Source organism: Triturus cristatus, chromosome 6 (genome assembly GCF_964204655.1).
Source record: "Triturus cristatus chromosome 6, aTriCri1.1, whole genome shotgun sequence".
NCBI classification, from domain to species: Eukaryota; Metazoa; Chordata; class Amphibia; order Caudata; family Salamandridae; genus Triturus; species Triturus cristatus.
The window spans coordinates 957,450,414-957,464,353 of record NC_140589.1 but is presented as its reverse complement, the minus strand read 5'-3'; the positions used below and the strand labels follow the sequence as shown (position 1 = coordinate 957,464,353).

At 46.4% G+C, this 13,940-nt stretch overlaps 1 protein-coding gene across 1 annotated transcript in view; it reads right to left on the bottom strand.

Moving 5' to 3' along the window:
• VTA1 (vesicle trafficking 1) overlaps positions 1 to 13,940 on the bottom strand; it is a 341,069-nt gene that overhangs the window by 18,209 nt on the left and 308,920 nt on the right. The window contains exon 7 of the mRNA XM_085611654.1: positions 13,162 to 13,245. Within this exon, the coding sequence (XP_085467780.1) occupies positions 13,162 to 13,245 (84 nt within the window). The remainder of the gene's footprint in view (positions 1 to 13,161; positions 13,246 to 13,940) is intronic.

The following is a 13,940-nucleotide window of genomic DNA, read 5'->3' as shown; positions in this document are numbered from 1 at the left end:
TCGCAGCTTTGGTGAGGGGTTTTGGGCCCAGCACACCACCGTCTATGTTTCTAACATTTCTCTCCCCTACAGGCTCCAGTTAGTGTGATTGGCTATCCCTGTCCTGGCAAGGCATATCGATGGCCATTCCCCCCCTTTGGTGACTATCCTGCCATGGGATATGTGACATAAGCACGGGTGTCCTCGTGTACTTGCCGTTTAAAAGGGGGAACCACATGAACAAAATATTTGTCCCTTCTTGAGCAGTGGGAACGCCAAAACAATCCTTCTTCAATCATTGTAGCCAAATTATGCTCTGACCCCATGTTCCCCTCAGCTTATTGCACCGCAACCCACAAATTAGCAGGCAGCTACTGCAACTGCCTAGCTCCCTGGCTATAGAGCGGGTATTTTTGTCTGTCCTGGATGGTCTCGAGGGTCCATCTCTTGGTGCATGCTTGCAACCCTAACATTATCACATTAGTTGTACAAGCTCACTGCCTGGCTGCAAGCCTAGCTAAGCCCCTGCGGAAATCACCTGCCTGTGCAAGCCGACCAAGCTATCTCCCTTGGCATCCCATCCCTTTATCACAAGGTTTACCTCTTTAGGCATGTCACTAATTGTCTCCATCATGCGTTTAAGGCTAGTTTGAGACCTGCTTAGACAACAGCCCTTCTAGTACACCATGCAGAGTAACTATTCATGTTGGTCTCTTGACCAGTCGCCCCGTTTGGGCACTCGCTGGACCCAAAGCAGCTTCTAACAAGCACCCTATCCAAATGTATATATCATGTTGCGCAACTTGGGACACTGTTACTTCATCACGACGTACTTCCCGGCATGTAAAAACTGCCTAAGATCTCCCCCCTTAGTACCTGAATAACCACTAAATAAACACTGTCTCGGGTAGAAAGATTACTAGTGCACCTAGCCAAGGGCCCTCCACTGCGTGTGAACCCCTGCTGTTGCGTTTTAGACTGTTGTTTTTGCCTGCCCACATCCAGACTCTACAAGTAAAACCAGTCAAACCAATCGCAGGCACTCCTGCTAAGACACAACCCTATATGGCCATAACGTGCCAATGTGTCCCATGTATTCTGGGCAACAGAAATTGAAATAAACGTTAAATCCAAAGGCAATAGTCACCAATGATCTTGACTTACTCAGTGCCTGTTCAGTGGTCCCATCTGAAAGCCAGACAGTGCCACTTAGTGGCCGACTGTCAGTGGCGCCAGTGGTGACAATTGAGGGACTGTGCCGCGCACCAGAAACACCCCCCCCCCCCCCCCCCGTCAGATTGAGCACCAGTGAACTTGCTGCTGGATATAGCAGTTGCGGGCCATTGCCGCACATCCGGAAGTCCAGACTTGACTTTCTCACCTTGTGAGGTTAAACCAGTTACAAAATTGACAAGTGCGTACCCCGCAACTACCTAGCCGGGGAGAAAATGTAAGTGCCCCTCCCCCTTGTGCGACAAAGGTGGATTGCCATGACAGAAAGATATTAAAACCGTGTTTGGTTTTCTGCAACAGTTATTCTGGGCACCAGAAATTAAACAAACCGTTAAATTCAAAGAGGTCAAACAAATAAAGGCTTTGTTGTATCAGCCACACCAACAGTGGAGTCATAGCTGAATGGACCAAGTGTGGGCCAGAATGGAGGAGGTATATGAGAGGCTACTGCAGGCCCCAAGGTTTGTGCAACTTGCTGCCGCCTCACCATAATGCCAGTGGCCCTGAGTCTAAGGAAATGGTGATGTTGTGATACAACTTAAGTTAATGTGGGCAAAGTTAAATCCGTCGGTTCTTTGTTCAAGCAGCTGTGTACTGACAGGTTCTGAGCAGCCCGGCAAATACCAACCGTGCTGCAGTCTGCCCATGAGTTTATAAAGGTAGCCTAGCCTCACATTTAACCCCATGTCTTTGAAGCGCCGCAAGTCAAATAAGAGTTAAAAGCCCCTTTATTTAACTTTAGCTCAGATGCACTGGTACTAACTGCTCCTATTACCTGGAAAAGTGTGATGCGTCCCCTAGCTGGAAAACGTATGGGTGTGCACAGAAACAATGCCTGGAAACATGTGGAGCCCAAGCTGTGTTTGCAGGTCCTCCTAGACAAGATAGTCCTGCCAGAACTCCATTTTTGTCCCTTTACATTGGTTCCGAATAGCCCTGCCACTTCCATATAATAAGTGGACAACTCCGTCTCTGAACCTAACCCCTGTTGCACTGGTTTGGTTGCGGACCCTAATGATCACTTCCATGGCCCTAAAACCATTTCTCCCATGAAGGGCACCACTGTCAGCTCACCCATGTGAAACCAACCCAGTTGGGGTTAGTGTCCCATGCATCCGAAGCGTCTTGCGTATCAGAACCCAAGCATAGTGTTGGACTCTAAGGTCTCCAGATTCATGCTTTGCCACCCCACCTTCAGTGGGTCCGAAACGACCCCTCTGCCAGTCCCTAATAACGAAATACCTGTTTGCAATAACTGGCCATGCAATGAACCATGGACAGACCCTTCGCTGTCTAAGCGGTGAAAAAATGGGGAACGCCAGGCAGGCATGATGCAAAGAATCGATGCCGAAGCCTCAATATACATGGATAGTGACTTGTGTTTTCAACATTGGAACACGGCAGCAGCTCCTAATATTACTGTACCTAAATCTGTGACACTGACCAAATTTTCAACTGAAGGCCTGTTTTGGTCTAAGAGATGCTATAGATGTTGCGTTGGACCATCACAATCTATCCCCGCAAAACCAAATGTCTTCTCACCCATCGCCCACGTGATTGAAAAAACTTAAGATAGCTCTGTAGGTTAAAGCATGAAAGTCATTCAAGTCCTCACAAAGATAATCCATATCAGGTGCATGAGACCGGGGATGACTTTATACCTTTAATTCCTCTGACATATGGATCTCCAATTCGTTTACTTCACTACCCAAGTTTGTACGGACAACACATGATTGAGAATCTCTGCATTTTGGAAACCCGATAAGTTGACCAACAACCCGTCAGCTCTTGGCCTATTTGGTGTAAACATTCACGAATACTTAAAGTAGTCCGCACAATGGAGCAAATTAAGCTGGGGGGGTATGTAGGGACCGCATGACTAAAGTTCCCCGGCTGGTTGTGCTGTTCCTAGCCGTGCACCAGAAAACCACCCGGTCCAATGAGCCAAACTATCTGCTGGATAAGCAGTAGAAGGCCTTTGCAGCCCTTTATTAATGTTCGTGGGCAACTTAACCGCCGTGTGGTATGAACAAGAACATGTACATATAAAGCATGGGTTGAATCTGAACTAGTGCATCCCTGTGACTATTTGGGCAGGGTTGAATATATGTTTGTTTCCCTCCCTCTGCAATATTCAAATCCCCATTGTACATCAGCAAAAGGTCTGACGATGACAAATGCGATAGTCATCTTTGTACATCTCACTGCATGTAATTAAGGGACAGGCGACCGAGGATGAAGTCATGGCACATCTGTCCTATGTCCATCTATTCCATTAGAAAACCCCCTTTATTTACGTGAACTTAGATGCCCCGGTTCTGCTGGTCGTAATACCTGGAAACGTGTCTTGCGCTGCAGACCGAGACACCTCGTGTGTACTTGCACACCGTGACCACACATGAGTAATGCACCCGGTGTCCCCTCTAGTGTACTTGAAACCATAACACCTGGTGTAAACCTGCCCCCAGTGACACCCCCTGAGTACCTGCACCCGGGTCCCCCTGTGCCTGAGGGAGCCATTCTGTGCCTAGATGGTGTGCCTCCCGACTGGTATTTTGCTGTTTCTGTCATTGCATCCGGATGTATGATGCAGCAAGAACATCAACCTGACAAGTCAGGGAAGTTGGCTTTGTCAATGTTGTTAGTTGCAGAGTTAAATAAGCAGCAACTGAGCTTGTAAACTATATTGCAAACTTTCCCTTGAGCGCGCTGACACAGACCATATTGCTTGTGATGCAGCAAGCAGATCATCCAGACGTGAACATTCTGACCCCTCGTGTGATTCTGTAAACTGCTGTTAACTGTGTCAGTCACAGTCATAGTCAGTCCTTCACTGTGGATAACGGGATATGGGACCAAACGCAATGATGATAGCTGCCAAAGTAATGGATTGCTATAAGTGACATTCTCATGATTTCAGTGTGACAAGTGTTAATTCACCGACTCGAGAGACACTTTCTCGTGAGCATAATCGAGCAAAGAAGGAGATGAAATCATGTAGCTATCAGACGATGCCCCAATTGGAGAACAAAACCCCTACGGCGATCGTACCACCGCTGAAAAGCACCATCACGGGAGGGCCCTTAGTGCTGTACGTTTGCAGGGTTCTAAACTCACCTCAGCCTATTTATTAACAGCTATTAAACTCGGCCCAATGCTGACATGAAAGACTTTCAAAACAAAACTTTATTGACCCGGCCTATCACAGACATGAACATTCCAGCCGAATTACAGCTCAACATCTAGCGCAGCCTCAGAGAAATAGACCCACGAGAAGTGACGGACTAAAGAACCAGTGAGATAAAAGTATTGGCCATGTGAAGCGAGAAGCGCTACCTCAAAACAAGTAACCAACGAGCTCCCGTCCGAGCTGCCAACCCCCTACAAACACTCACACTCCCCCAGCCCCCACTTCTCTGCAAGCTGCCAAGCACCCTCTGCCCCCCGTGTCTGCCCCACACATGGGAAACATGCAGATTACAACCAAAGCACGAGAGACCAGAGCATTCCGGCCAACATAACCCGCTGCTGCACGGCATGGAAGGCAGCAGGGCAGGGAACACGAGTATGGCTAACCTACGTGTGGCCGGCCATAACCAGAGCCTTTGCAGCATTATTCATGTGCATATAATATAGAGCCATGACATATGTTGACCGTGCCACATAATCCCAAAATACAAAGGGGTACCAAATCTTCCCATACCAATCCTTCCTCAAGGACAACATAAATCAGAGCTGACAGTGTGCTCACCCAGTCATGGTACTTCAAAATTGCAGAGCACTGTGGCGCGATCGAGTTTGAACAAGCAGCAACTGAGCTAGTTTAAAACAGCCATCATTCCAACTTGCCATCTACGCGCTAGGAATAGTATTTGCATATACTTCCTTTCAACCGGGCCCATTTGACGTCATTGACACCTTCTCACGCAACCGGCAAGTAACAATATAATATGGAATATAAGACCGTGACATAATATGTTCACCCGGTCTCCTACTTCAAGTTTTATAGCCGTACCGAATCCACCCCATACCATTCCTTCCTCGCGGACAAACATAAATTAGCAATGACCGGGTGTGTCGGAGCGCTTAGTTGGACCTGATGCATTAATTACGGGCACGGCAAGTCCAGTCGCACGTGGAGGGCGCACCCCAGGCCAGCAACCCCATTGGCCTGCGGACCCAGCACGATGACCGAGACGAATCAGAGGCACCGTGGAGGCCAGGTGTGGAGAACAGCCTTGTGGCGAGTAGCGGGCGCACGCATCTGGCCTTGAAGCCCCACCCCCCACATCAGCATATCGATGCAGGTCCTTGTGAGCGGTGAGGGCTGCAAGCACACTCCTGTACGCCCACACGCTGAAAGAGACCCCAAGGTCCCCGTGAAATTGGGTGTATGCCCCGACATACTCTTCGTGAAAAGGGAACAGAAAACCTCAGGATCATGCAGCCCCTCTAGCGAGGTGACACGCTCCCGCTCGCCGTTCCCCGGTGCTTGGCCCTGCGCCGGCAAGCTGCCCTATGCGTTCCGGGACCCAGCGGTGAGTGCTCAACGCGGCTGGAAATGGGTGTGTGTACCGGACAGGGAAACTGACCCCATGTACCCGAACCCCAAACGTCTGTTCAAGAGTCAGACTCCACAGCCCGCTGCAGTAAAAAGGGGGGGGGGGGAGGCTTGGCCCATAATCGCGATGACTCAGGGGTCCCTACTCAGCTCGAGGCCCGGGCTCGCCCCGCCACGAGCACTGCGCCTCCGTGCCACTTGCAGGCCGACCCTGTATGTAGGTACGCCTCCTCACCTGGGTCCCCGCTCTCCCCGCTAAACACCCACGCAAGCAGTGCCCCACCCCGCTACATGGCTACAACCGAGAATTGGCGACGAGGACCGGACCGGGACTCGGAACGAGACGAGGCCCTTCCCGGGCATGGCCCCTACGGAGAGACCCCGGTGGGGTGGGGTGGGGCAGGACAGTGAGTCAGGCGACTAACCTCCTGGCATCCGCAGCAGTCACACAGCACAACCAAAACAGCGTCAGGGTGAGGGCCAATGAGGCCGCCAGGTGGGCGGGGGAGGCATATATACCTCTCCCCTTCCCCCACCTCGGCCGGAAGTGACGCACGGTACCCCAAAGGGGTCACCGGACACTAGGCTGTCCAGTGTGCCATCCTGTGGCAATAAAGGGGCCGCCCTCTTATGAGGGTCCCCTGCGGGGACGAGTCAGGCAGCCCCCATTGGTCTGTTCAAATGTAATTCGCATTTGGGCTATACCCACCAAAGCACGCAGTACAGGGGAGGGCAACGGCTGTTTTGCACTGTAAGCGACTGCATTTTGCCCAATCACGTTGCCTGAAAAGGAGTGTGCTTTAGTGCCAGGCCGCTACATTCTGATTCATACTTTTCTATATCGCATAACTTTGCCAAAAAATGCAAGTTTGCCAGTACGAGTCTCTGACGCCACACAGCGACTACGACAATGAAGCTATATTCAATGAACCAATTATAAGGGCATATGTTCAGTTAAGGGAGGTAGATATTCTTTGTTGAAGAGAACAACATTCTAACAAACTATCAACACGAAATACAAGAAAAGATGCATTTACAACTCGTGCTTTGCCTATTTTTTGTTTTCAGATTAATGTCATTGGGTTTTCTGATGAGCTCTTGGCAGCACTCTCTTTCTATTGTAATGGTAGTAATTGGTTTCCCGTAGTCCCACAGTGAACACGGACACTTGACTGTAAAATACTTGCTCAATACCTGTAATCTGTTAAATAAAATCAAGCAAAATACTCCCTCAAAACGTCCATCAAGTAAGCCAACCTGAACTTCCTCCAGCTAGGTTTCTTTGGTTGGAGCACTTGCCAGGAGTGGTTGAGGATTTTACTGAACTATCAGAATGGTGAAGATCTGTTTAAGTTTGTCATGCGGAGGGCTGAGGGTTTGTCAGAGGAGAAGCTTCCATGCTGACACAAGACACTGAGTTCCCTGCACGCAGAAGTTCCAGCACGCAATAGTCTGACATCCCTTGCGGGGTGTCCAACTCGAGACCAAGACAGGGTCCTTCATTCTCATCTATCAGGTAATGCGGTTGGCTCTTTCCTAGGAGATTCTTGGTTTTACACCCACATACATGCTAGGTAGACTTAGGTACACTTAGGTAGGGTCAGCATCGTAGGAGTACGCTCAATTACTGCCATGTATATATGCCTGCATATATTCACTGTTTTAGCACCATGGTAGAATTCTACCTTTTATTGACTCTATTGGAGCTTGTAATCTTACACATTTGCTTCTGTCTAATGATTGTCGCAGAAAACATGTTTTATACTAGAATGACACTGGTTCAATAAATACTTATTGAGAACGTCCCCATTGTTTATTCTGTGGACCTCTATGAGACTAAGTGAGTATGATTGTCTAAGCGAAAAGCGCTGTACTGTTTCCACCATCTCTGAAGGATCAAGGGTTGTCGTGCTCGATAGTTGCCAGAAACTATTCGCTCCTTGGTAAGGTTAGGTGGCTTATCGCACTGTGAGCTAGCTGATCTAAAAGCTAACATATTCTTTGGGGGTGTCTGGAATCAGTCTTGACACCAATCCCTTAGTTTAGGTTGTCTAAACTTGCAGATCCTATATATTTTTAGGAACTGCACGACATGCACTGTGTACTGAGAAGTACATCAAGCTACAATTAGAAGATGTTAGTCTGGTAACGTGGACAAAGTTGCATCTCCCATGACATGATCACCTATTCAATGTTCAGGAGACAATGCAGGTGCGGCATTGCATGCTGAAGATCAACTCTTCATAGAATATTTCTTTACATGATAGGGATCACGACCCACAACATTCATGCTACATAGTCAAGGATTCTGAATTGTGTCTGACAGTTCCTGCCCTTTTCTAGGACACAGTTGCTCTGTGCCTAGTTTTGTACCCTACGCACATATAAAAGTCACAGGAGAAATGGTAATATGGTTCACTTTGTTCCTTAATATATGATGAAAGGTCATGTTTGCCATGCTACTGGTGTGTCGCGATAGCTGAACTCACTGTGGTTGAAGACAAAGATGAACAAGAGAGTGAACTCGTCCTCGACATGCTGCACGGATCACACACAAATGGTTCCTTGGAGGGAGTACAACTGTCCCTTCCATTGACATTAACGCCGCAAAAGTAATGTAAGGCACGGCTTGTACAATTCTATGAACTTTTATCCCAGATGCAAAGATGAAGGTTAGGGTAGCAATGACACTTTCACTGGTACTAGCATGTCAGTATTATCTAAATCTTTCAGAATGTCTAGGTAGGTTCAGGAGAGCATTGTTGAGGCGGTCACCAAGATACGGGCATAGCTGTAATTGACTCCTAGCAGAGTCCCTAAGATGGCCCACTGGTTCTTGTGATAAAAGTGGGGCTATTGACTTCCGCTTCTACGCAGACTAAACAGCACTGGCAAAGCCAATAGGTTTCGCCTTTGCGAGACCTATGGGCGTTGTCAATATTTGTTAAAGATGTTGCACAGCAGCGCAAGCTACTGTGCAACACGACTGAAGGTAACTAAAAACAAAGTGCTATGGCACAGCTAGCGTTGATCGTGTTCTATTGCTTTTTTGTTTACTTTACGTCATGGTGCATACCATCCCGCACTGCCATGCAACATCTTTAAAATAAACATCAACAAAGCCAAATAGCTGTGAGTGAGATATTTGGCATTGTTAATGTTTTTTTAAAGGGGATGTGGCGTTAGGGTCAGAACTGTTGCCTGCAGTACTGGACAATTAGGTTTGAGTCTCAAAGTTGAATCAACATCCAGAGATTAGGGGCAAATCACTTAAACTCCAAGTGCCTAAAAATGAATGTGTCCTTGCGTAAAGTAAATGTGGCTCATGCAAAGTGCTCCAATACCTTTGGGTCTCTGTGCATTATATAAATTTCCTGAAAATGAAATGAGAAAAAAAAGCAACAAGAGGGAGAAGGGTGGGACACGATGGTGGTGAAAGAACGATGCAGTGATCATATACCTTCAGGTCGAGTTTGTGCTATATTTTTTTAAAAAACTGCAAAACAACCATAGCATAAAGCGGGAGGGGGTGGGAGGGATAGTGGAACAATGAGCGCGAGAGACGTGGTAGAAAGGGCCTGTAAACACATGCACTCTTAAGGAGTGCTAGATATAAAATAGAACAAGGTACCTTTACCAGTAACGGTCAGTGGCCCCAGAGACAGGAAACTATACTTTGCCCAAGCTCCAAGGATGACGGGACAACCAAAGAAGAAGAGGAGAAAGTGGAACAAGGACGAAGCCTTAACCAATGAGAAGCAAGGAAATGAGATCGTAATGGGAGGCAACCAATGGTAAGTAACGGTGAGTATGATGGTGGGCTTTAAGCCAGTTTTAAAGCTTTTACATTTTTTTTTTACAATAGTTTCTGCTGACAGTGCATGCAAGGTGTAGGCAAAACCTAAAAACAACCTGCTCCCCATTTCCTGAGCTGAAGAGCTCACTGAAAAGTTCGAGGTTGTCCTCCCTTTTATCTCTTTCATATCGACAGGGTAAAACAAAGTACTTGCTTCTTTCCGGAGGTTGGGAAATCGTGTGCTGGATGCCTCGTGTCGTCTGTCTAAGCCTCACAGTGGCATACAGAGACAGCTGGACCCATCACATATTACACCATTGGGATGTATTGGCTGCAATGCACAATGTAGAGCTTAGACTAAAGACAACCAAGTGCCATATTCGGCGCAGACTGCTTCTACCTGGGGCATAAAGAGAGTGCCTCGGAGGTGGATCCTCTTGAGGCTAAAATCCAGGCCATTAAGGGTGAATGACGTCAACCACCCAGAACGCCAATTTAACGGTATTCCTGGGCATCGCCTGGTACTGCAATAAGTTCACAGCGCTGAGCTCAAATAAATAATCCAAGAAGGTCAACTGGTGTGGAAGTCTTTGCAAAAGGGCCTATGACAGTGGTATCACAAAACTGCAGGGGGGCCCCCCGGGCTCTGGATCCAGTTAAGAGCTCTCAGGCCAAGGGCCAGCCCCCTGTGCACAGCGCCGGAGAGCTGCAGCTCCTTTCCGCACCACGGGGGCTGCAGGGCTAATGTTACACCACTGACCGCTATCCCAATTTCAATGTTCAGGATGACCCCTCCAACCACTGGACTGATTATTAAAATGTTGTTCTTTTAAAAACGCAATAATTCTGGCTGGACTTTCCACCTTTAATGAGCCTGAAGTAATTGACAAGGTACTCTGAATCACAACCTTCACAGCACCGGCTTGAGGCTGGCCATAACTGTACAACCAAGCTACCCTCAAGAGTCAAGACATTTTCTGATAAACACGTCATTGCAGACCAACGGCCCACAATCCTGGTTAGTAGGAATCTTTCACATTTACAATTGTGCTCGTTTTAGTGGGGCCATACATTTGAACATATCTATCAAAAGTTTTAAGCAAAAAGAAAAAAAATTTTTTTTTAAAAAAGGGATATTTTTTAATGACTCAAGAAGGACAAGAGGATTTGTGAGAACATCATTAGCAAGAAGAATAGGATGAGCAAGCATATGTAATATCATCCAAACTCTCTGACGCTTGTGAAAATCCCATGAGGATGAACATTCTTTCACCAGGTGGTAACACTGCTGTGCCGAGAACAAACACAACAGCGCCTTATGGGGAGGGAGATGTCTCACATCAGAATTTAAACCATTTCAGTTCAATACTTAGAAACAACCCCCAACAGCTAAGTAGAGAGAAAACTCATGCACATCAGGGAGAGGCATAGTCATGCACTCCATAAATACACCCCTTGTAAAAGAAGCACAGGGCTAAAGAGCATATGATATACATTCCAAGTTCAAGTTTCTCACCACACTCCTACAACTGGGAATAGGGGCGTGGACGAGGAAAGGAAGTACAACTCCAAAGGTCCTGTGGCTGACACAAAGACATGCACAAAGGAGTAAAAGGCAAATAAACCAACCTAGGACACAAGCAGAAACTGGCACTGGTAAAGCCAATAGGTCTCTTCTATTGGCTTGGTCAATGAATGTCTTTTAGCCTTGTAGTACAGCATGGTTGAAACTACCCAAAAAAGCGATATGATGTGTTTAATACAGGCAGCCTCAATGCACTATTTTATTTTTACTTTCAGCAATGCTGCACAGCAGCCGTACTGGTATACAACATGCTTAAAAAACATTGGACAATATCAAAGCCAAATAATAGAGCTATTGTACTTTGTCAATTTTTTTTTATGCATTCCATGATTCCAGAAAAACAAAGCCCAGACTGTATGCACAACTAAATAAGGTAAAAAAGCAAGAATGATAATCTGTTTTATAGCAGATGCAGGAGATAAAGTGAGCATCAGAGTGGATAGTCACCGGAAAACATCCTTTATGCAAATATTATTCTTTGTGCATCATAAATACTATTTAACAAAAAAAAAATAACAGAAACTTGAGCTTAAAAAATACATTGTGCCAGTCAAGCTTGCGCCAGGAGTGGAAGGGGAAAAGCAACAAGGGAATTTCGGAGGAGGTGGAAGGGACGAGGGCAAGCAACAACGGAATGCAAAAGGAGTGGGAGGGATGAGCCCAAGCAACAACGGAATGCAAAAGGAGTGGGACGGATGAGCCCAAGCAACAACGGAATGCAAAAGGAGTGGAAAGGACGAGGGCAAGTAACAACGGAATGCAAAAGGAGTGGAAGGGACGAGGGCAAGTAACAACGGAATGCAAAAGGAGTGGAAGGGACGTGGGCAAGTAACAACAGAATGCAAAAGGAGTGGAAGGGACGAGGGCAAGCAACAACGGAATGCAAAAGGAGTGGGAGGGATGAGGCCAAGTAACAACGGAATGCAGGAGTGGGTGGATGATAGGACAAGCAACAAAGAAATGTTGGAGGGGTGGGAAGGACAGGGACAGTGTAAGCAACAACGTGAGATAGGGGAGAGACAGCCTGCAAACACATGTACTCTTTTGGAGTGCTGTAACTAAAGTAAAAAGAAGTAACCCTGAAAGCGACCGAGCAGTGGAAGGATACTGGGTGCAGAAAGGAAACAGTACTTGGTTCATGCTGCAGGGAAAGGACAAACACAAAACGGTGAAATTGAGCCAGCATGTACAGACAAATGAGAAGCAAGGAAATATGAGTGATGAAGCCAACCAATGGTAAGTAATAGGCAGGTGGGTCTGAGCCACTTTTAAGCTAACAAAATGTCTCGTAAATGCGTTTTATCAGGTGAAACCTAAAAAGATTAACCAACAAGAAAGAGGTTTAAAATGTGAACATGAAGATCCTAGAAGCTCCTTCAGAGACAGAAACCAATGCAGTTAATAAGCCCAATACTGTGTAGGGTGACTCACTTAAACACAAAGGCCAATCAGATCCTCTGCCAGCTCCAACTGTCACCACCAACCTTCTAGAACTCAAAGTTAACATTCCACTCTAGACAAACATAGTACACATGAACCACAGAAAGTAACCAGTAAGAGAAATAAACACAATTACTGGTTCACCCTTTTCATACAAAGCTAATGTCAAGATTTCACTCACAAAGTACCAGACACCCAGCACATTCAATGTATGGTTTCTAAATATCACCCCAGATAAGTGGAGTAATGCAGAACAGAGCACACCAGCAGAGTGTCAAAATATTCTTTGACAAAATGGAGGATAAAGAACTAAGCACATTTTAGAACAGCTTAGCACCATGACATTAGCAAAATAGGGCACCAGAAGACTTTTTACCCGCTTGAAATTTGGAAATGTATTCTATACGTTTAAAGTGCATGCACGTGGCATAATTATAGCAATGAATACAAAACTCAAATGGAGAATTCTACTCATCCAGTTTTCTCAGATGTGTTACTCATTCTTTCTTAGAAGAAAGGAATCAGCAGAGATATACATCGGAACAGAAAGCATGATACTTTTCTTACCTTTAGAACTAGGATTGTAAAGTGAAGGATCCACAGTTGGGATGTTCTGTGGAGTGGGCTGGACAACAGTACTACTTGCAACACCTGCAGAGAAGTGAGAAAGAATTTAAGTTCTTCGAATTGCAGTAGGACACCCCCTACTGTAAGATATTTACTTTCCACTCTAAATCGTATTAGATAACACAGAATGCCACATTTGAGCTCATCACTTCCTGAACATATGGGGGAATACTCAGCTCACTTACCGATAATCTTTATTACAGTCCTACTCTTCCACGGCCCAGTTATCATATTATATCATGGGGGCGGGCAACCCTTGAGACAGATCTCTTCCAGCTCCTAAATTTAAAAAGAAACTCCAGGTCATGAAGCCCTTATGAACTGTGAAAGCCCTCAAGACACATCCTGCTTGTTTCCATCCAAAGGGAAGGCGAGCAGAAGGTCTCATGACTGTCACAATGAAGAGTAGACTCTAGTGTAATGAAGACTGCCAATAACTAATCCAAGCATTAAAACTTTGTCCCACTTCCTGGCCACAGTCCTTGTCTGGTAGGAGCATGAAAAGCAAACTCCCATGCGATGGAAGAAACAATTGCGCACTGCAAACCATTAGAAGTATTGGACTTTAGTATATACTATGCCTTAGGTAGATTCAGCACAAAGTAGAGCCACCCTAAGCAGTGCCAAACCAAGACCTTCCTGAAGCCAGTATTGAAAATTACATGTGCAGGGACACCATGATTCCAATCTTCAAATTTCCACTATGGACACCTGTTTCA